A 23,946-nucleotide genomic window follows, 5' to 3' on the forward strand; every position below is an offset into this window, starting at 1 on the left:
GGGTGTCTTTAGAAGTTTATTCTGGTTAAAAGTTTCCATGAATGTCTTAGTTAACTTATAAAAAGAAAAGAAAAGAAACTTGCCTTGCCTCATGTTGCAGCAGAACAAAACACTTTAGTAATTGTGAACACATATGATACTGGTTTAAGAACAAATAAACTACTGGGACAATATTCATTGCCAGATTCATTTATATGTTGAAAACTTACTAAGATAAAATATGGCGTTTATTTTTTTAAAGTTTATTTATTTATTTTGAGACAGAGAGCGCACCAGTGCACAAGCCGGGGAGGGGCAGAGAGAAGGAGAGAATCCCAGGCAGTCTCTGCACCATCAGTGCAGAGCCCAAGGCAGGGCTCGAACTCACAATTATGAGATCGTGACTAGAGCTGAGATCAAGAGTCAGACACTTAACTGACTCCTCCACCCAGGTGGCCCCAAAAATGGCATTTTTAATTGATTGGTTATGTATAGACTCTTTAATAGATGGTATGGGACAACTGGCTTATGTGGAGAGAAATAAGTCTTTATATAACAGTGTTTATAAAGAAGAACTTCAGATGGATTAATGACCAAAATAATGTAGATAAAACTATAAAGTTAATAAAACATCATACATCTTTGTGCCTTAGTATTAGTAAGGTATTTTTTTTTAAACATCAAAAGCATGAAACCATAAGGTGAAAAATGATTCATTTGTTGATACAACATTAAGGATTTCAGTTCAGCAGATAAATAGACTTTGCCAACCAGCATACAACATTTGGGAGAAGATATTTGCAATGACTAAACTTGTTAATGAATCAGTGTATGAAATATCAAAGAAACTCCTTCAATTCAATAAGAATACTGGAGCCATTGGGGCGCCTGGGTGGCTTAGTCGGTTAAGCATCCGACTTTCGCTTAGGTCATGATCTCACGGTTCGTGGGTTCGAGCCCCGCGTCGGGCTCTGTGCTGACTGCCAGCTCAGAGCCTGGAGCTGTTTCAGAGTCTGTGACTCCCTCTCTCTCTGACCCTCCCCTGCTCACGCTGTCTCTCTCTCTCCTAGAAATAAATAAAACATTAAAAAAAAAAAAGAAAGAATACTGGAGCCATAATAGAAAAATGAGCAAATGCACAAAGTGAAGGGAATTTGATGGAATTCACAAAAGAAGAAACACAAACACATGATGGAATGCTCATTCATTAGCAATAGTAGAAATGTCAATTAAAACCTTTTAGTTTGGGGTGCCTGGGTGGTTCAGTTGGTTAAGTATCGACCTCAGCTCAGGTCATGATCTCATGGTTTGTAAGTTCAAGCCCCACATTTGGTTCTCTGCTTCTGATGCTCTGTCTGCCTCATTCCCTGCCCCTTCCCCACCTGTGTGCTCTCACTTTCTCAAAAATAAACATTAAAAAATAAATAAAGCCTTTTAGTTTTATCTCCTAGACTAGGAAAAATTAGAAAACATAACTGGATAATTCCAAATCTTGTCTGGGATATAGGGAAATAGGAACCTCCAGGAATATAGATTGTGTAGCCACTCTCGAGAGCAACTTGGCAGTTCATTTAGTTGATAAAATTCACTTGGACCTAACAATTTGGTTCCTGAGTATATAACCAGCAATTAATTTTCACTCAGGTCCACAAAGGGACATAGTAAGAGATATTGTATTGCTTATATTATATTTGGTGGCTGGCAGTTAAAGTCTGCATTGTTGGGTGAATAGACAGACAACATATAAAGTACTTTGCATCAATCAGAAACAATGAACTAAGTGTCCCACAGCAATATAAATACACTTCTTATTATTTTTTTAATGTTTGTTTATTTTTTAGAGAAGCACAGAATCCGAAGCAGGCTCTAGGCTCTGAGCTGTCAGCACAGAGCCTGATGTGGGACTCAAACCCATGAATTACATCATGATCTGAGCCAAAGTCGGACACTTAACCAACTGAGCCACCCAGGCGCCCCAATATAAATACGTTTAAAAAACCTAGTGCCAGAGAATAAAGATGGGAATATATATAAATAGAAGGATGTTCAAACATCAGGAGAAAATAATTTATGAAAGGAGAGGGGCTTGGGGCACCTGGGTGGCTTAGTCGGTTAAGCGTCCGACTTTCGCTTGGGTCATGATCTCGCGGTTCGTGGGTTAGAGCCCCGCGTCGGGCTCTGTGCTGACTGCCGGCTCAGAGCCTGGAGCCTGTTTCAGTCTGTGACTCCCTCTCTCTCTGACCCTCCCCTGCTCATGCTGTCTCTCTCTCTCTCTCCTAGAAGTAAATAAAAAAAAAAAAAATTTAAAAAAAAAAAAAGAAAGGAGAGGGGCTTAGGAAATGAAGGTGGAAGGAAAGAAGACAGGTGTTACACAATTGAATGATGATATAAGCCATGAATTGAGGAGTATGATTAACAGCCTTTTGTACCTTGGAAATAAAAGTAGAGTTTAGGGACCCATTTGGCAGTGATATGTAAGTTGTGTTTGAGAAGAAAAAATAAAAGGCATAAAAATCAAGAGACTTAAAATAATCCAGGTACTGGGACATGAGGTTATAATTTAGGATGGTGATAATTGGGAATGAAAAAGCAAAGGACTGATGTGAGAAATACTGCAGAGAGGTAAAGTCAGCAACTAATTGGGTGAAGAAATGAGCCAGTTTTTGAATTTGGTAAATGGGAAGATGAAGGCACCAATAATTAAAAAGTAGTGAATGGGAGGATAACCAGATAGCTTGGGGGAGATATGTTGAATTCACCTTTAGATTCCACTGGAGGTTCTAGCAGTTTTTTGGGGGTAGATTGTTCACTGTTAGAACATTGGTGAAGAATATACTGTGCTAGACATCAACACAGAACGCTCTTTATCCTTAACATGTTTTGTCACAGCTACTTTAATTTCCACCATTTTGATCCTGAGAGTGCTTTGATTGGGTTGCCAGGATTTGGTAAGATTAAAATTATACCATTTTACTGTTGAGTAAAAAGTGAATAGTCAAAGCATTCTTACAAATTAGGTCTGTGTAGTTTCACCTAAGAAACTGGGCTTGATAATTAATGGCTGCAAAAAAAAATCTTAAATGGCAGAAAATCTTTGAAATTTGTTTTCTCTGTAAAAACTGATCAGTGAAACAAATCTTTTTTGTAAAATTTACTCTAGAAGAGGCTTCATTATTTAAATAGTTTCAGCAAAATGAAATTGAAGTGAAAAACAGAAATTTTAAGCATGTGGGAAATTGCTCTAGGTACCAGGTCAGCTTAATTATTTTGTACCAGAAAATGCCTTTTTCTCTCCTTTCTCTCCTTCCTACCCATAGGGTAGAATTTAGTCATCTTCTTTCCCGTTTATTACATTTTTAAATGTATTATAAATTTTACCAGTAATATGTAAGTACACTCTCATCATAATATATTTAGATTATCTAAGCAAAATAAAAAAATCATTCCTCGCTTCTCTTTCCAGAGGGAACCACTGTATCTGTTTGGTACATATCCTTCTAGATATCTTTCCACTGCTTTTACAAATAATGTGTGTACAAAAATAAATGTTTTGATTTGTGGATATTTAGTAGTATTCTCACTGAAGTCCTTTTTTTTTTTTTTTAAATGTAAATGTCTTGAATATCTTTCCATGTAAGTATATATAGGATACAAATGTTTGCTAGGTGAAAACAGTCTTCAGAATATTCTTGCGGGCTACATAATGTTGTAAGACTGATTTGGGGAGTTGAAAGGATTGAGGGGGATACAGGTGTGTTCTCACAAATCTCACAGTCTAATAGAAGTGAAGCATGTAATAATTATAATACGTTGGAGTAAATGTTCTAATAGATATATATACAAGGTGATATCTGAGCACAGAGGGAAGAGCATCAGACTCTCTTGATGGAGAAATGAATGTGTCAGGTTGTAGTCAGAAATGGTAAAAGGAGTTTAGGATCATTTTCTAGGAATAATATTTTAAAGGTCTACTATGGCCCAGAATGAGTTAAGTATCATTTACTAGGTTCATTCTTCTCTCGTTCTTTTGAAATTCATATCACGTTCCAGAAATTATCCTTTCTCATGTCCTAGGGATGGTCCTGAAATTATCATGTATTATTGTCTTTTAGAATTTTGGCAGCTTTAAATTGTGCAGGAATTACTTTAGTTAAATGTTTGTATTTCATCATGCAGAGGATTATGTGAATGTATTTTCCCCCTTTTTTAGGGAGGTGGTTGACTCAATGGTTCAGCATTTTAAAGTGACGATATTTGGGGATCGTAGACCAGTTTATGATGGAAAAAGAAGCCTTTACACAGCCAATCCACTTCCTGTGGCAACTACTGGGGTAAGATGCAGTCCTTTATTGGAAAGCTCTACTTTTGCAATGTCTCCTTTTAAATGCACTTAACTACATTTTATTTTATAATAGTCCATAGATAGTAAAGTGTGTCATTTATCTTTTTTAACTTTTTATTTTGAAATAATTTTAAACATATAGAAAAGTTGCAAGAATCATTCAAAGAACTCATGTAGACCCTTTACCCAGATCCACCAATGTTTCTTTTTTTTCCTCCAGATTATCTCTTCAGGCACATTATTTTTTTTTTAAGTTTACCTATTTATTTTGAGAGAGAGAGAGCATAAGTGAGTGGGACAGGGGCAGAGAGAAAGAATCCCAAGCAAGCCCCATGCAGGGCTCAAACCCATGAACTGTGAGATCATGACCTGAGCTAAAACCAAGAGATGGACGCTCAATTGACTGAACCACCCAGACACCCCTCACCAGTGTTCTTTAACATTTGCCACATTTATCATTATCTTTCTTTTCTTTACTCTCTTTATGTCTATAGATATTTAGAGAGAGAGAGACATACTTTTTTCCTGAACCATCTCAGAGTAGGTCGCATATAATCACACCCTTTAATATGTATTTCCTAAGAACAAGGATAAAAATCAAAGTACAGTTATCTACTTCACTAAACTTTTCATCTATATGATACTTTGGTCTAATCACCAACCGATATTCTTTCAGGGATGACTTTTTAGCATTTTTTCCCTCTGGTACAGAATTCAGTCCAGGTTTGTGATTGTATTTAGATTCACCATGTCTTTTTAGTCTTCATTATTCTAGAACAGTTCTCCAGCATTTTTGTTTTCCTTTCATGAAATTAACATAGTGGAAGATTACAGGCAAGTTATTTTATAGAATGTCCCTCAGTACGGGTTTGTTTGGTGCTTCCTCTTGATTAGATTCTAATTTAGCATTTTTGGCAAGAATAATTACACAATTATTCTTTCCTTATCAGTGGATCATATCAGGATACATTTATATGTGTTTGTGCCATTAATGATGGCCCTGAGTTGATCAGTTAGTTAAGTTGGTATCTGCCAGGTTTTTCCTCTCAAGGTTTCCTTTTTTCTCTTTTAACTGTTGTGGGGAGATTTTATTTTTAATTGTGGTAAAATACACATAACATAAAATTTACTATCACAGAGCTCCTGGGTGGCTTGGTTGAGTGTCTGACTTCATTCAGCTCAGGTCATGATTTCACAGTTCACAAGTTTGAGGCCCACATTGGGCTTGCTGCTGTCAGTGCAGAACCTGCTTTGGATCCTCTGTCTTGTCTCCTTCTCTCTCTGCCCTTCCCTTGCTCACTCACTCTCTCAAAAAAAAAAAAAAAAAAAGAAAGAAAGAAAAAAAGAAAATCTACCATCTGGGCCATTTTTGTGGTACAGTTTTTAGTGGCATGAAGGATGTTCTCAGCCATCACCACCATCTATCTCTATAACTCTTTTTATCTTGTAAACCTGAAACTCTACCCATAAAACACTATGTTCCCTTTCTTCCCTCCCCTCAGCCCCTAGCAACCACCATTCTACCTTCTGTCTCTATGACTTTGACTACTCTCAGTACCTCATCTAAGTGGAATTATATAGTATTTGTCTTTCTGGGACTGACTTATTACACTTAGCATTATGTCCTCAATCATCCATGCTGTCGCATATGTCAGAATTTCCTTCCTTTTTAAGGCTGAATAATATTCCATTGTATGTAGACTTTGACTACTCTCAGTACCTCATCTAAGTGGAATTATATAGTATTTGTCTTTCTGGGACTGACTTATTACACTTAGCATTATGTCCTCAAGAATCATCCATGCTGTCGCATATGTCAGAATTTCCTTCCTTTTTAAGGCTGAATAATATTCCATTGTGTGTATATACCACATTTTGTTTATCAGTTCATCCATTGATGAGCACCTTTTGGCTATTGCAAACAATGCTGCTATGAACATGGGTGTACAAATATCTGTTCCAGTTCCTGCTTTCAGTTCTTTTTTATATAAGTGGTAGTTCTGGGGTGCCTGGGTGGCTCAGTCGGTAAGTGGTAATTCTATTTTTAATATTTTGAGAAATCACAATACTGTTTACTATAGCGGCTGCACCATTTTACATTCCCACCAACAGTGCCCAAGGGTTCCAAATTCTCCACACCCTTGCCAACACTTGTTGTTTTCTGTTTTCTTTTTATAGTAGCCATTCTAATGGGTGTGTGATTATATCTCATTGTGTTTTTGATTTGCATTTCCCTAATGATTAGTGAGTTGAGAATCTTTTCTTGAGCTCTTAGAAGCTCATTTGTGTATCTTTGTCCTTTGCCCATTTTTCAAATTGTGTTTAGTTTAGTTTTTGTTGTTGTTGAGTTTTAGGGATTCTTTATATATTCTTATCAGGTATATGACTTGCAAATCTTTTCTCACATTTTGTAGATGGCCTTTTCACTTTGTTGATTGTGTCCTCTGATGCATAGAAGTTTATAATTTTGATATGGGGAATACTTTAAGGATCCTGTTTCTCATTAGAGAAAGTATATATTTTTATTTTTAGAGAGCACATGTGTGAGTGGGGGAGGGGCAGAGAGAGAAAGAGAGAATCTTTTGGGGGCGGGGGAGGGACAGGGAGAGAGAATCTTTTTTTTTTTTTTTTTTTTTTACAAATAGTTTATTGTCAAATTAGTTTCCACATAACACTCAGTGCTCATCCCCACAAGTGTCCTCCTCCATGCCCATCTTCCCGTCCCCCCACATCCATCAGTCCTCAGTTTTTGTCAGCATTCAAGAGTCGGGAGAGAGAATCTTAAACAAGCTCCATGCCCAGTATGGAACCCAATGAAGGGCTTAGTCTCAAAACCATGAGATCATGACCTGAGCAAGATCCTAACCTGAGTGGATAAGAGTCGGATGCTTAACCGACTAGCCACCTAGGCACCTCTCTCATTAGATTTTTAAATAATTGATGATTTTTGCTTGGAAAGATCATTAGTATGTAGTAATGGTGATTTTCTAATTCTGTCATTCCTTCTACCTTTATTGGATGATATTCAACTGTAAGTGAGAGAATTTTCTTCTCCCTTATTTATTTATTTTTATTTATTTCACTGTCCCAGTTTTCCTGGATTTGGCCATTGGGAGCCCCTTTAAGCTGGTTCCTATACCCTTTTGACATGACACACTTTTTTTGAGTACTTCCTTACTTTCTGGCACAAGATGTTCCAGGCTAATCTTATGTTTTCCCTGCTGCAGCCATGCGACTGGCCCTTTATCAAAGGAACAATGAATGATTTCTTTTAGTTGGGGGATGCAACTTAGAAACTGAAATCTGGGTACTGAAAGTAATCATTGCTGCTGGGGTATAGGTATTTGGAAAATGGACTGAAGTGGGACTAAATAAATAAATAAATAAGACAATATATCATAAATATTCTTTGTCATGTAATGAATTTAACATATTCTACAAGTACTACTTACTGTACAGTGTACAATATATATTGGAAATCATGTCAAAGTGATTCTTCCAAGTTTCAGTCTGTTCCCTGAGAATTCTTTCTTTATTCCACATGTTGCGAATTTGTATCTTCCTTCTTTTTTGTTTTTGTTTTTTTTTTTTTATCATTATGAGAGTTTAATGGCAATTATCATTTATGAGCATCTATTAAATTCCAGGTATTACATTTGCAACAGTGGATGGTTAATATTGGCTTTCCTTTTTTATTTATTTATTTATTTATTTATTTATTTATTTTTACAAATAGTTTACTGTCAAATTAGTTTCCACATAATACTCAGTGCTCATCCCCAAAGTGCCCTTCTCCATGCCCATCTCCCCCTCCCCCCCACATCCATCTTCCTTCTTTTTTGAACTTCAAAACATCACCACTTTTACTCATTTGTTCAATCCTACCATACATATATAAAATCATTTCTGAATTACTATACCATACCACTACAGAAAATAAACCTCCTCATAAAAGTTTAAGGTTTTATTTTGTATGCGGTTCTTTTCCACGTGTACAGCCCCCAATATGTTCTGTGTTCAAGAGTTCATTGTATTGTTTCCTTTTTTTCCCCTTTCTTTCAGTGTGGTTATGTTATCCGTTTGAAACATACTTGGTTCCATTTGATTTTGTTTATATTCAGTTTTAATTTTTTCACTTCATCCTTCTTGATTTTGTTTTTAACTTATAAAAAACTTTATTTTTTTTAATGTTTTATTTATTTCTGAGAGAGAGAGACAGCGTGAGCAGGGGAGGGTCAGAGAGAGAGGGAGACACAGAATCTGAAGCAGGCTCTAGGCTCTGAGCTCCTGTCAGCACAGAGCCCATCGCAGGGCTGGAACCTACAAACTGTGAGATCATGACCTGAGCTGAAGTCGGACACTTAACTGACTGAGCCACCCAGGTGCCCCTAGAAAACTTTGTTTAAAAAAAAGAAAAAGGTACCTGGGTGCGCAGTCAGTTAGGCGTCTGACTTTGGCTTAGGTCATGATCTCGCGGTTTGTGAGTTCAAGCCCCTCATTGTGTGAGTTCAAGCCCCACATCGGGCTCTGTGTTGACTGCTCAGAGCCTGGAGCCTGCTTTGGATTCTGTGTCTGCCTCTTCTCTCTCCCACTTGGGCTCGCTTGCTCTGTCTCTCTCTCTCAAAAATAAATAAACATTAAAATAAATAAATACATACATACATACAAAAAAACAGCATCTCTATTTAATATGCATCCAGAAGTCAAAACTGTACTGAGAAATATACTCAGAATTGTTCATTCCTCCTTTATTTCTTCTAGTCTGTTTCTTCCCATCCTTTAAAAGAAACCAGTTTTGTTTCTGGTTGAAGCTTCTTGTGTTTCTTTTTGCTGAAGTAAGATATATGAATATTTTTCCCAATTTCCCCTTCTTTCTCACACAAAAGATGGTATACTATTTGTAATCTTCTCTACTTTGCTCTTTATTACTTAACAGTGTAGCTTAGAAATTATCTATTGATTTAACATTGAGGTTGATTTTTTATTTTAATATTTTCCCTGCTTTTTCTTGAATATTTTTACAACTTAAACCTGAAAATACTTGTACTTATCTTTTTCAATTTATCAATTGACTCTTTTCCCATCAACAGGTAGATTTAGATGTTACTTTACCTGGGGAAGGTGGAAAAGACCGACCTTTCAAGGTGTCGATTAAGTTTGTCTCTCGGGTGAGTTGGCACCTACTACATGAAGTACTGACAGGACGGACCTTGCCTGAGCCGCTGGAATTAGACAAGCCAATCAGTACTAATCCTGTCCATGCTGTTGATGTGGTGCTACGACATCTGCCCTCCATGAAGTGGGTGCTTCTGGCTTTTTTTCCTTTTTAGATTTTAAGTGTGTAGACTTTCATCCCAAGAGTGAGTTGTGCAGGCCTCCTTTGATCACCCTTCACATGTTGTATATTTTGATTGCTTCATTTAAAGAATAGGATACATACAAGTTCATTGACATAAGAAGTAAGTTACAGAAAAAACTGATTTTTCAAAGTAAGTGCACATTGTTAGCTTCACTATTCTAGTGGATACCTTTTAGAAAAATGTCTAACCCTTTGTCTTAGCAGCTGTAAATCTTGAATAATTGATATGTTTTCAGATATATTCCTATAGTTAAGTCCTCTTGTTATAAAGGTAATTTTGTTGTTTATACAATAACATCAATTTGTATTGAAATTGCTATTCTCTTAACACTGCCACCTCACAAGTGTGTATTTGTATTTGTGTGCCTGTATATATAGGATCAATGTGTCCTTTTAAAGAAAAATACATGTCTTGCAAACACATTTATAGAAATAGCATTTTCTAAGATTGGAACTGGTTTTTCTTTTCATCGGTTTCTAATATTTTAAATAAAACTTTTTCTTACCCAAATTAACAGTTTTAGGAATAGAGAATTTCAGTGAAGGATGCTGATGGTTTTTGTTTTGTTTTTCATTTAGAATGGCTGCATTTTGCTTTCATAAATTTGGGAAATATTTATTTTCATATATTCCTAATGATAGGCATTATTATGATAAATTAAGTTTATGTGTTCTAGACTTACCTGTTCTGCAGATTTACATACCTATATGGGAAGGAAAGGACTGAACATGACATTTTAATTTTTGTAGATATACGCCTGTGGGGCGTTCCTTTTTCTCAGCTCCCGAAGGATATGACCACCCTCTGGGAGGGGGCAGGGAAGTATGGTTTGGATTCCATCAATCTGTTCGACCTGCCATGTGGAAAATGATGCTTAATATTGATGGTAAGGGAACTAAAACCATATTATGTATTGGGTAGTTGATTCCCATATTGTGCACATGTGCGTGTGTGAGTGTGTGTGCGCACGCACGTGTGCAGTTGATATATAATTATACATACAGGTGTCTTTGGTGTCTTGAAGTAATATTTGGACATATATTAAGACAAAGTGGAAAAACTTTTGTATTACATTTCATTTAGTAAGGCTTTACACAGAAGTTGTCCTGGAATACTACTAAGCATCAAGTAAGCACACAAAAGGAAATATAAAAGCCTTGACGTGATTGTCTGAACAATCTCACTTTTGTCTTTTTAACTCTTAAGTCAGTATTTCATTATGAAATACATGTTTTAAAGAAAGAGAAGTCTGTTGGTCATTTTGACCCCAGGTATTATACCTACTGTTGATGCGTATAGTGGTACAAATTGCATTCTTATTTTTAGGTCTTATTAATATATTTGAGCATATTTCAAAGCAGGGAGAATAGTATGATAAACTACCACCTATATGCAAACTGTCAAGAATTTTCTACCTTTACTCCTCAATTATAGTATTTTTAAATCAAATTCCAGACAGCAAGTTTTTTTGTCTCTACTGCTTAAGTATATATCTCTAAAAACATGGGTGTTTCTTTATACAGTCATAATGACATTATCATATGTAAGAAAATTTTAAGTAATGATTTAGTTGTAGCAGCTAATATTCTCTCCGTAATCAGATTTCCTTGATTGTCTCAAACATGTCTTTTTTTTGTCTCAGGCATGTTTTTTATAGTTAATCTAATATAATTCTATTTAGGACCCAAACAAGATCCGCCTATCATGTTTGGTTGATCTGCCTTTTTAATATAATAGTCCCATTTCCTTCCTCTTGTGTTTTTTCTTTTTCTTTCTTTTTTTTTTTTTATGTCATTGACTTGTCAGACACTTGATCTTAGCCAGAAGGCCGAGAAGCGATGTCATTGACTTGTTAGAGAAACTAACTTGTCCTGAAGAATATTAAAATCTCCGCATTTGTCTTCTGTTCTTGTGGTGTCATTACCTTGTTTCTCTGCCCCCTGTATTTCCTGAAAGTGAAAGTTGGCCCTAGTAGTTTGATTCAATTCTGGCTTAGAATACTTCATACATGCTTCATGTTATATCATATTAGGCACACAGTATCTAGTGGTTCCAATATCAGTGATGCTAAGATTGACCAGTAGGTTCAGAAATCAGTAGTCCTCATCTCTCCATAGTAAATTTCCCAATCAACATTTCAATGACTAATATTCTATTTAATGATCATTGTCACCCAAATCATTTCTTTCACTAGGGATTACCAACTGGTATTTTTTCTAATTCTCTTACTCCTTTGGAATTAGATGGAATTCTTATGTGAAAAATCATTGTGTCCTATTGGTAATTTATTAGTCATTGATAGCTATTTTGCTTTCTGGAACAGCAGGATATTTCAGGTTCATCTTATATTTCTTACCCTGTACCTGGAATCAGCCATTCCTTCAAGGATCCCTATGTGGTTCCAGATCACTATGTAGTTTCTGCATTATTTTCAGCTGCATCTGCCATTGTGGGGATATATCATTGAGGAGCTATATCTCAGAAGTCCTCTTTCAATGTATATTAGAGCTGTTTTTATTTGCCATTTCAGAACATCATTCCCTATATGTGTAGATCTTTAGGATAGATTTCAGGATGTAATGGGTCAAAGGCAAATGTACTTGTAATTTTGGTCATTATTGCCAGATTGCCCTTTGTAGAGGTTCTAAGTATTGTGAATCGTGAATGAGACTACCTGTTTTGTTATGCCTTTGCCACTAGAGGTGTCAAACTCTAGATTCTATTAATTGCATTTGCAGGAAATAGTTTCCTTATGCACTTTTATTTTGCAATTAGCCATCTTTTCATATGTGTAAGGGTCACCTTCTTTTTTTTATAAGTTGTTTGTATCTTTTGTATTTTTCTTTCTGTTGGATTTTTGGTTTTCTCATTTACTGAGAGCTTTCTAAATTAAGGAGATTAACTTCTTGTGTCACAAATTGTAGATATTATCCCTAATTGTTTGTCTTTTAACCTTTGATACAGTCTTGTTTTTATTTTTTGCCATCTAGAAATTTGTGTCTTTGGTTGAGAGATGGTAAATACATACACACAAACACTTAAATGTACTAGTCAGTCATTTCTTTCATGACTTTTTAAATCCTATAGGGCATTTTTCTCTTCAGGCTTTTCTAGGCTATTCTTACTTATTTTGCCACATAAACTTTAGAAACATCTTACCTAGATTCAGTAGGTGTGGGAGGATAGGCGGTAATTTTTTAAAATGTTTTATTTTTATTTATTTTGAGAAGAGAGCAAAAGCACAAGTGGAGGAAAAGGAGAGAGAATCCCAAGCAGGCTCTACATTGTCAGTGTGGAGCCGGAAGCGGGGTTCGATTCCATGAACTGTGAGATCATGACCTGAGCCAATATCAAGAGTCTGTCTGTCAACCAACTGAGCCATCCAGGTGCCTGCCCCCAAGATGGGCTATAATTTTTATTGAAATCTCATTACAGTTAGAAATTGTTGGGACACATTGGCATCTTTAAGATACTGAGTCTTTTCTATCCAAGAAAATGCTAAACCTTTCTATTGCTACAACATTATTTTTGTTTTCTTCAGGAGTGTTTTAAAGTTTCCCTTACATGAAAGTTGCACGTATCTTCTTGTTATTCCTAGATATTTCACCACCACCCTTTTTTTTTTTTTTGCTGTTAAATGGATTTATAGATTCTAACTGGTTATTATTTACATACATGAAGTCTTTTGACTTCTTTGTACTTACTTCTGTCTGCCTTATTCCATTAATGTTTATAGTACTTATTCAAGAGATTTTCTTGACATTTCTAGTTATAATCATTTCATCCACAAACAGTGATCAGTTTGACCCTTCCTTTGGATTTTTATACTTTTGATTTTTGTCTTATCAAATTATATGGACTAATTAGGCAGTGTTAAGGAGTAGGAACTAGCAGGCATCCTCTTTTCATTCCTTACCTTAGAAAGGAATGCTTCCACATATATATGTATATGTATACGAGCATCTGAAGATTCCTATTTTATTAAGTATATTTTTAAACGTTTTATTCATTTTTTGAGAGACAGAGACAGACTGTGAGTTGGGGAGGGACAGAGGGAGAGGGAGACACAGAATCCAAAGCAAGCTCCAGGCTCTGAGCTGTCAGCACAAAGCCTGATGCGACGCTCAAATTCATGAACCGTGAGATCATGACCTGAGCCGAAGTCAGATGCTTAACTGACTGAGGCACCCAGGGGCTCCTTATTAAGTACTTTTAATCAAGATGGATATTGAATTTTGTCAGATTCCTTTTCAACATCTTTGGAGCTGATGATATGATATTTCTTGTCTTCTAACAAACATTGAACCAAACTTGTGTTTCTGGATTCTTTTAATGTGATACTGTATTCTGTTTGCTAATATTTTACCTTTTTAATCAGAATGCAAAAATAAGTTTGACCTGATCTATAATATATTTTTTGTGTGTGATCTTTTTCAGGTTTTGGTATTAATCTTATATCTCATAAAAAATCTATAAGTTTTCCATTTTCTGAAATGTATAAGAGTTTTTAATAGTACTAAACTTGTTAACTCTTTCAAGGTTTGGTAGAATTCTCTTGTGAAATCTTGTGGCATGGTGTATTTTGTTTTCTTGATGGGTAGTAGCTCTTTGAAAACTTCTTCCATTTATTTTGTGAAAATTAGTTTGTTTAGGCTCAGTTTGGTGTTCAGTTTTGGTAGGTTATATCTTATCAGAAAATTATTTTACCTGTTTTTGATATTTTATAGAGAGTTTTACAGTGTTATTTCTTATTTTTTGAAATTGTGTCTACTTCTGTAGCTTTCCCCCCATTTCTTACTTTGTATATTTGTGTTTTGTCCATTTTACTCTTAATTAGGAGAGAGTAGTTTCAACAACTGGTTTCAGTGCCTCCCCAAGGCCCCTAGCAAAAGTGCTTTTGAAACTTCTTTTTTTCTTTTTAAGCTCTCTGGCTTTCTGTTTTCTAACTTCTCAATTTCTGCTTTTAGCTTTATAAATGTTTTCCTCTACTTTTTTCAGTTACTTTAGTTGTTTTTCTAATTTTTTGAACTATATTAGTAATTCGTTTACTTTCATTTTTTCTTAATGATTAAAGTATTTAAAGTAATGAATTTTCTTCTGATCATTGTTTTAGCTACATGCCAAAGCTTCTAATATGTAGGATTTTTATTGTCTAGAAACACCACAAATTTCATTTGTATTTTCCTTATTATCCAAATATTGCTTGAGAGACTTTAAAACGTTTTAGATTAAAGATCTTTTTATTTTCTGATGTCTTTATTATTTACTTTCTGTTATTTATTTTTTGATTTTATAATTTTCTTGGGTTGTTAATCTGAGAATATGGCATGTATTTCCCCTTTGAGACTTTATTGAGACATGTTTTGTAGCCTAATACATAGTTTTTGCAAATGTTTAATAGCTATTTGAAAATAGGTATATTCAGGGACGCCTGGGTGGCTCAGTCAGTTAAGTGTCCAACTTCGGCTCAGGTCATGATCTCATGGTTCGTGGGTTTGAGCCCCGCATCAGGCTCTGTGCTGACAGCTACCTCAGAGCCTGGAGCCTGTTTCAGATACTGTATCTCTCTCTCTCTCTCTGACCCTCCCCTGCTCACACTGTCTCTCTCTCTCTCTGTCTTTCTCAGAAATAAATAAAACATTAAAAAAAAGAAAATAGGTATATTCAATTATTAGGATAGAGTTAAATGAATATCCACCTGTGCTTACCATTTTGATTAGGTTGTTTAGATGGTTTCTTATTTTTACTTAGACTGGGAAAAATAATTTTAAAGTTTCTATTATTTGTTTCTTTCCTCATGTATCCTGTGATTTCTGCTTTCTTAATATTACTGCTGTAGTTTTAAGAGCATATATATACCTGTTTCCTTCATTGTGAATTATGTGCTTTACATGATAAAGTGAACTTCTTTTTATACTTTGGACCAAAAGTCAGCATTATCTAATGAAAGGATTACAATTTGTGTGTGTGAACCGTATCCTATATGTTAACTTCTAACTTCTCCTTTCCTTTACTTTTTTTAATACTTTCTGAATCAGATATACATCTTGATGTTAGCATAGAATGGTTTTGCTTAATGGGTCAGTCTAAAACTTTTTTTCTGTTAATAGATGAGTTCCCTGATGGGAAGCACATATGTGCGTGGTCTTAGTTGTGTCAGATTATTTTATATTATAATATCTGATTATATTTGTTTTTGAAACTTTAAGTTGTCTCTTTTCTATGCTTTTTAAATGATAGTTTTGATATTAAGAAGGGTTTTTTCCTGCTAGTGGTAAACCTTTACACTTATACCTTCATGTAATATTCATGTTTCTTTCTTTCAATTAATATTTTTTTGTAATATGATTGACATACAATGTTACATTGCTTTCAGGTGTACAACATAATGATTTGACAAGTTTATTATGCTGTGTTCACCACTCATCTTTCTCTTTTTAAAAAATTTTATTTCTTTTTAATTTTATTATAGAAAGAGAGGGAGAGAGGCAGAGGGAGAGAGAATTTTTAGCCAGCTTCATGCTCGGTGCAGAGCCTGATGTGGGACTCCATCACAAAACCCTGGGATCATGACCTGAACCAAAATCAAGAGTCAGATGCTCTACCAGCTGAGCCACCAGGTGTCCTCATCTTTTTCTTCTTTAAAGCAGTGTCTTTTTTGGGGCGCCTGGGTGGCTCAGTCGGTTAAGCGTCTGACTTCAGCTCAGGTCATGATCTCATGATTCATGGGTTCGAGCACCACATCAGGCTCTGTGCTGACAGGTCGGAGCCTGCTTTGGATTCTGTCTCCCTCTCTCTCTGCCCCTCCCCTGCTCGTGCTCTGTCTCTCTCAGTCTCTCAAAAATAAACATTAAAAAAAATAAAAAGCAGTGTCTTTTTTCCTTAATAAGTAATAATTAGCTTTATTCCCTTCCTTCTCTCCCTCTCCTTTACTGACTACTTTTAGCCAGTATAGCATTATTTTATTGTTCTTTATCATTCTGTTTAAACTTTTACTACTTGACTTTCAAGTCACTCCTATCTATTACTATAAGGTACAGTGAGTTTATTCTACTTTATATTTTTGTACTCCTGTTGTTGATTTATTTGTGTATATTATTATTCCTACATTCTTAGAGCAGCATGTAACAGTTGCATTCCATTCTGTCACCTATATATCCATTTGTTTTAACCTTAAATCTGCAATTAAATGTATTTGTGCTGTCAATCCTTCTGCTGAAATTTTTCCTGTCATCTACTGGTTGCAGTTTGTCCTCAAGTTGTTTCTTCAAGCAAGGCTCATGAATAAGAGCTAAGTATTTACATACTCAAAACTATTTGCCTATAGCTTATTCCCAAAGGATTGTTTGTCTAAGACATAAAGTTTATGTCTAAGACATAAAGTCTAAGAAAGTATATTGACTTATACTTTCTGGAATATGTTCTAAGGATTTGTTTGTCTTCTGACATTGAATGTTCATTAGAGAAATATATATCAGCTTGACTTTCTTTCCCCTTCAAGGGACCTGCTTTTATTGTCTGGTTGCTAAAAGTATTTTTTTTTTTAATATTTTTATTTATTTCTAGGAGAGAGAGAGAGAGACAGCGTGAGCAGGGGAGGGTCAGAGAGAGAGGGAGATACAGACTCTGAAACAGGCTCCAGGCTCTGAGCTGGCAGTCAGCACAGAGCCCGACGNGTGAGCAGGGGAGGGTCAGAGAGAGAGGGAGATACAGACTCTGAAACAGGCTCCAGGCTCTGAGCTGGCAGTCAGCACAGAGCCCGACGTGGGGCTCGAACCCACGAACCGCAAGATCATGACCTAAGCGAAAGTCGGACGCTTAACCGACTAAGCCACCCAGGCGCCCCTAAAAGTATTTTTAACACTTACTCCACTACATTTTTTTGTCGGTGTTGACCATTTGGGGTCAGTTTTCAAGGGATTCCCTTTGAAAATGTAAGTTTGAGTCTTTTTTAATTATTTAAATTTAATGTTGAAGTTTATTTTGAGAGACAGAGAGCATGAGCACCGGAGGGACAGAGAACATGGGAGAGAGAGAGAATCCCAAGGAGATTATACACTCAGCACAGAGCCCAACTTGGGGCTCCATCTCACAACTGATATCATGACCTGAGCCACAATCAAGAATTGAACACTTAAACTACCGAGCCACCCAGATGCCCCAGTTTTTCTTTATTTTTAAATTAAATAATTTTCATTTTCTTTAAAAAAATTACTCTTTGTTTCTTACTATGCCTTTTGTGGTGTAATTTTTATCACGTGCTTACATTTGTCAACTTTTAAAAACCTTTCTTCCATTTCTTTCACGAATTTTGCAGTACTTTTGTTTATATCTCTTCCTGTTGACTGGCTGTCTCTTCCCTGAGTTCTTAAATTTCTTCTCTGATATTTTACTTTTTTTTTTTTTAATGGTTATTTATTTAAGTAATTTCTGGACCCAGCCTAGGGCTCTAAATCATGACCCCAAGATCAAGAGTCCCATGCTCTTCTGACTGAGCCAGCCAGGGACCCCTCTGAGATTTTCTTAATAGCTACATTAAGAATTTTTTAGTTCATGTTACGAAGTAGTGTTACAATTTTCATCTACTTTGTGATAATTTTTTGTTGCGTTTTCTTTGTCAAGGATGTTGTACTGTCTTACATTTTTTATGGTTTCTTTGTATGGATATTTATAATCTTTTTGTTATTCATATTTAATGCTATAAGCTTGCCCAAACCACCTATTTGAAGAGACTAGTCAGGAAGAGGAGGTGTGGAACAGGACATTAGGAGCAAGATAGTTTTCCAGGTTTCTTTGTTCAGGGCCTCTGTCCTCAGATATTGTGATGGATCCTTTCTTCAAAATATAGATACATCTCTTTTGCCTCTTAGTAATTTACAAGTGTAAGAGATGTGAACTACCAGCCACCAAGTCCTTACTAGTTTCTGCTGCCAAGGGATATAACTCCTGCCTTTTAAAGTGCCTGCTTGTGAGGCGCCTGGGTGGCTTAGTCGGTTAAGCGTCCGACTTTCGCTTAGGTCATGATTTCGCAGTTTGTGGGTTCGAGCCCCGCATCGGGCTCTGTGCTGACTGCCAGCTCAGAGCCTGGAGCCTGTTTCAGTCTGTGACTCCTTCTCTCTCTGACCCTCCCCTGCTCACGCTGTCTCTCTCTCTCTCTCTGTCTCCTAGAAATAAATAAAACATTTAAAAAAAATAAATAAAGTGCCTGCTTGAAATGTTAACAGAGAATTCATGAATTGGTATACAGGAGTTCTTTGTGGTATTCTTTGGACTTTTCCATAAGTTTGAAATTACATATGAAAAGTACATGCCTTGGTTTTAGAAGAGTAGTAGTATCTGAGTTCTGTCACTTCTAGACCACTCTCCACTCATACTCATGGCACCTTCTACACCTCCTTTTTCTACTTCCTTCTGAGATTCCCCCATTCAGCCTCAGTTCTAAACATTGTAGTTCCCACTTACGATAGGACTCTCTATTTCTGGGAATGAAAAATTGCTGTTCTCCAGCTAGGCTCTTTTCATACTTCACGTCTTCTCCCTTGGCTGGGTTCTACCAGTCCCGAGTACTTTGGGCCATATTTACTTATAATTTGGCATTTCAGGTTTTTATTGTCTCCTGGGTTCACTGAATACAAACAGGGGGTTTTCTTTTCTTTTTAAAAACATTCTCTTTGTTGTTCTGTATTGGGTTCTAGGAGAAAAGTGGAAAAATTTGGAAGTAAATTGCTGTTTTCCTACTGGAACTTAAAGTCTAGCTTTGGATATTATTAAATAATTTCTAAATAATACATTGGTCAAATAAATCACAAAGAAAATTTTAAATATTTAAAATAAAGGATAATGAAAATACATATCAGAATTGGTATGATTAGCTAAAGCGATGCTCAGAGAGAATTTAAAACCTTAAATGCATAGTAAAAAAGAAGAAAAGTATCAGTACCTAAGTATTCATCTCAACAAGTTATAAAAATAAAGAAAAATTAAATGCAAAGCAAATAGAAGAAAATAAGAGTTAAAAACAGAAATTAATGAAATACAAAACAAACTTATTTCTGTTCTGTAGGTAGGGAGACTTGAAAAGTTTTTAAGAAGGATAGTGACATGATCATATTTGTTTTCCAGAAAGAGACCTCTGGCAACAGTGTGGAGAATAGATAGAGGAGAAAAAACTAATCTCAGAAGCCAGTTAGGAGGCTTTTTCAATCACTAGTTCAGGTAAGAGATGGTGATGGTCTAATGCGGGGTGGAGAGAAAGGAACATATTACAAGGAATAAGTTGAAAAAATAGGTTTCAGAACCATGTCCAGAAAAAAACTTTGGGTACAGTTACTGGTACATGGAACTGATTGGTAATGAATAGACCAGAAGGCTTACTAGGTTATTGAAGGAATTGTTTTTGGAAATAAACTACAAACCTGGTATATCTGTCAGGTTCAACCAGAGAAGCAGAACTGGTGGGAGGTGTATACAGAGAAAGAGATTTGGCTTACACAATTGTAGGGGTTAGCAAGGCAAGTCTGAAATCCTTACAGTAGGCTGTCAGGAAGGGCAGACTGGGATTCTTGGGCATAGGCTGAAGCTGCTGTTCACAGGTGGAAGTTCTTCTCTCTCTTAGGGAAGCCTCAGCCCTGCTTTAATACCTTTCAGCTAACTGAATGAGATCCATCCAGATTATCCAGGATAATTTCCTTTACGTAGTCAACTGATGATGGGTTTTAATTACATCTATAAAACACCTTCACAGCAGTACTTAGGTTGATGTTTGAATAGCTGACAACTAGTAGCCCAGCCAAATTGACACATTAAAACAAAAACAAAAATATACATGGCCTACAAATTCTGTAATTATTCAGTCTTTGAAACAACCTTTATGTTTCCTACCCTTCAGGCTCAGTGATTGTGCTGTATTATAAGCTGGCTTCCAAGAAGGGCATACTCACCAACATACACTCTGAATAGTGACTCATTCATACCATGTGCAAATGATGATGCTGTCAAGTGAGTTCAGAGATAGATCTGCTGTTGCTGGTTAGTTGGCAGTATACACCATATATAAATAGATCAAATGTTAATATGTCCAAAACTTGAAGATCCTATGGAACATACGGATAGAAACTCCAGTGTGTCATTGGAAATGCAGATACAAAAATCTATAATGGTGAGTGCTAAAACTAAAAGTTTGGGGACTCTTCAGTATATAAATCATTATTTGAAACTGTAGAAATGGAAAAACTACTCTTTAAAAAATTTCTTATCGGGGCACCTAGGTGGCTCAGTTGGTTAAGCATCCGACCTCAGCTCAGGTCATGATCTCACAGTTCGTGGGTTCGAGCCCACGTCAGGCTCTGTGCTGACAGCCAGCTCAGAGCCTGGAGCCTGTTTCAGATTCTGTGTCTCCCTCTCTCTCTGACCCTCCCCTGCTCACTCGCTCGCTCTCTCTCTGTCTCTCTCTTTCCCTCTCCCTCTCTCTCACAAATAAATAAAAACATTATTATTTTTTTTAATTTATTTGTGAGAGAGAGAGAGTACACGTGAGGATGGGGCAGAGAGAGAGGATCTGAAGCAGGCTCCACTCTGACAGTAGAGAGCATGATGCAGGGCTTGAACTCAACCATGAGATTGTGACTTGAGCCAAAGTCAGACTTAGCCAACTGAGCCAGCCAGGCACCACAAAGTGGCCTAATAAAAATAGGAATACTCTTCCTATTCCTTTAAGAATAGTATTTAGAATAAAAACAGGAATGAGGAGGATAAACCCATGGCAAGTACCAGTATTTAAGGGAGTAAGGAAGACCAATGAGCAAATTAATGATTATCACAGCAGTATGAGAGCCAAAAAATCGTGTCAAGGAAGCCAAGGGAGGAAACATATTCAAAGAATGGATGATTTCACAGTTAAGCAGTAGGAGCTTTTCCAATAAAATCAAGAATAAAACAAGGATGTCAAGACTATGATACCTAGATATATTGTGTTTGCCAACTTCTGTTGTTCTTACAGGTTTCAGTCTACATGTTACTTCCTTGAGAAGCATATTTGATACCGATCTCTCTCCCACTACATCTAGCCATCCCCTAAGTCTGAATTCGGTATTTATTTCATTCATGATTTCTCATAGCACAGTGTACTTCCCCTATAATATAACATGTGTCACTCTGAATTACAAATGTTTTATTTTCTATTGTTTTGTCTCCTATCAGAATGAAAGCTCTGCAAAGCTAGGGATTATCCGTCTTACTCACCAGTGTACGTATCCTCCATGCGTAGCACAGTTCTGGGTCATGCTAAGCAAAGAATGAATAGATAAAACTAAGAGCCTAGAGGAGGAGCATCCCAAATGATCCTGGAAAGTTAGAAAGATTTGGAGAGGAGTAAGCGATGCCTAGCTGAGCTTTAACAAATATGACATCAAGAGTTTGGATTGAAAAGGAGGTACACAGGAATAAAAGATTTTTGAGAAGTCTCTAAATCAAAAAGTTGATTGAAAGACATAAGAGAAAATGTAAATGAAAGAAAATGTAATAGGCTTATTGAGAAGACTCAAGATGCCAGTTTATCCAAAATTAATCTGTAAATATAATTAAAATTTTTTTGAGAGAGAGAGAACATGAGTGGAGGAGGGGCAGAAAGAGTGGGAGAGAGAGAATGCCAAGCAGACTCCGCCTTATCAGTGCAGAGCCAGACACAGGGCTCAGTCCCACAAACTGTAAGATCATGACCTGGCCCGAAATCAAGAATTGGACGTTTAACCTACTGAAGCCACCCCAGGTGCCCCTGTAAATGCAGTTTTAAATAAAATCCCAATAGGGTATATCATGAAACTTGGTAATTGAATATTAAGGTTTACATAGAAAAATAAATGAGCAAGAAAAGCCAATATAATTTTAAAGGAGAATAACGAAGTAGGAATTGCCCTTTGTTTTAAAACTACAACAGTTATTCCATACTGGTTTAAGTGCAGGAACAGGAAGATTAATGAAGCAGAATATAGAGCCTAGAAATAAGCCATGTATATATGGAAACTTTGTAAGTATCATGTGGCATTTCATATCATTGAAGAAAGAGTAGAATATTTATCAAATGGTATTTATACAGTTAACCACATGAAAAAAATAAATAAGACCCTTCTCATATCACACACAAAATCTATTTCTGGGTGGATTTTAATCCTAAATATGTAATGCAAAACTTTGAAATTCTTTTAGAAAAAAATAAGAGAATATCTCCAGTGTTGGACAGAATATAAAGTGTATAAATTGTAAAAGGAAATGCAAAAACTTGTATGTTATAAAGATAATCATAAACAGCTAAAATGCTAGGAGTCATAACCAAGACCTTTACAAAATACAAGGACGAAAACAAATAGTTCAGAAAAGAGGAAACCCAAATGGCCAATAAACCTATGAAAATCAGATTCATTTGTAATCAGCAAAAGGCAAATGAAATTTAAAAGGTTCCATTTCACACCCTTCAGGTTTATAAAAATTAAAGTCTTACGTTACGTGTTGTTGAGGATATAAAGTTAAACAATGTTGGTAGGAGTATGATTTGGTATAGCTGCTTTGGAGAACAGTTTTCAGTATCTAGAAAAGTTGAAGTAAAAATGAAATTGCACATATTTTAAAACCCATAATATACCATAGAGATATCTTGCATATGTGCTTGAGGCATTATTTCTTAACAGCAGAAAATTGGAAATAGCCTAATTCCTTATCTGTGTTTCTTTGGGAAACATTCTGAATGAGTACATAAATTGTTATAGAATATTGTGGGATAGTGTATGACAGTAAAATCAGTGAACCAGATCTATATGTATTGACATAAATTGTTATCAAAAACAATGTGGAGGGAGTAGTAGATATTGAAAGGATATGTTATTTATGTAAATTTAAAAAACACAAAACTTTATACTGAGTGCATACAAATGCAGTAAAATTATCAAAATATAGATGGGTCAAATACACACCAATTTCAGTATAGTAGTTCCCTGTAGGAAGAAAGAACAAAAAGGAATGGAATAGGTTGGTTGGAATAGATAGACCTAAAAAGCTGCATGTTACAGGGAAAAGGTGAGAGTATGTTTATTTGTGTGAACAAAGTGTGTAGATACCTCACGGTGCCACTGTGAAGCAAAGAAGTCAGAAGATTGATAGCTTTTTTAAAAAAAGATCTGTGGCATATTAATGAAATGAAAACACAGCCTAAAAGTTTAAATGGGTTTATTTTTTAATTGACAGTATAGTGCTGCTATGAAAAATAATGAGTGA

General features: G+C 35.9%; 1 protein-coding gene across 3 annotated transcripts in view; it reads left to right on the forward strand.

The window, feature by feature from the left end:
* LOC120244908 (protein argonaute-3) overlaps positions 1-23,946 on the forward strand; it is a 127,465-nt gene that overhangs the window by 39,277 nt on the left and 64,242 nt on the right. For all 3 annotated transcript variants that reach the window (XM_039251692.1, XM_039251693.1, XM_039251694.1), the window contains 3 exons: positions 4,190-4,310; positions 9,412-9,620; positions 10,431-10,567. In XM_039251692.1, coding sequence (XP_039107623.1) covers positions 4,190-4,310; positions 9,412-9,620; positions 10,431-10,567 — 467 coding nt within the window. The remainder of the gene's footprint in view (positions 1-4,189; positions 4,311-9,411; positions 9,621-10,430; positions 10,568-23,946) is intronic.

The sequence above is a fragment of the Hyaena hyaena genome, unplaced genomic scaffold (assembly GCF_003009895.1).
Source record: "Hyaena hyaena isolate Hyena2069 unplaced genomic scaffold, ASM300989v1 scaffold_397, whole genome shotgun sequence".
NCBI classification, from domain to species: Eukaryota; Metazoa; Chordata; class Mammalia; order Carnivora; family Hyaenidae; genus Hyaena; species Hyaena hyaena.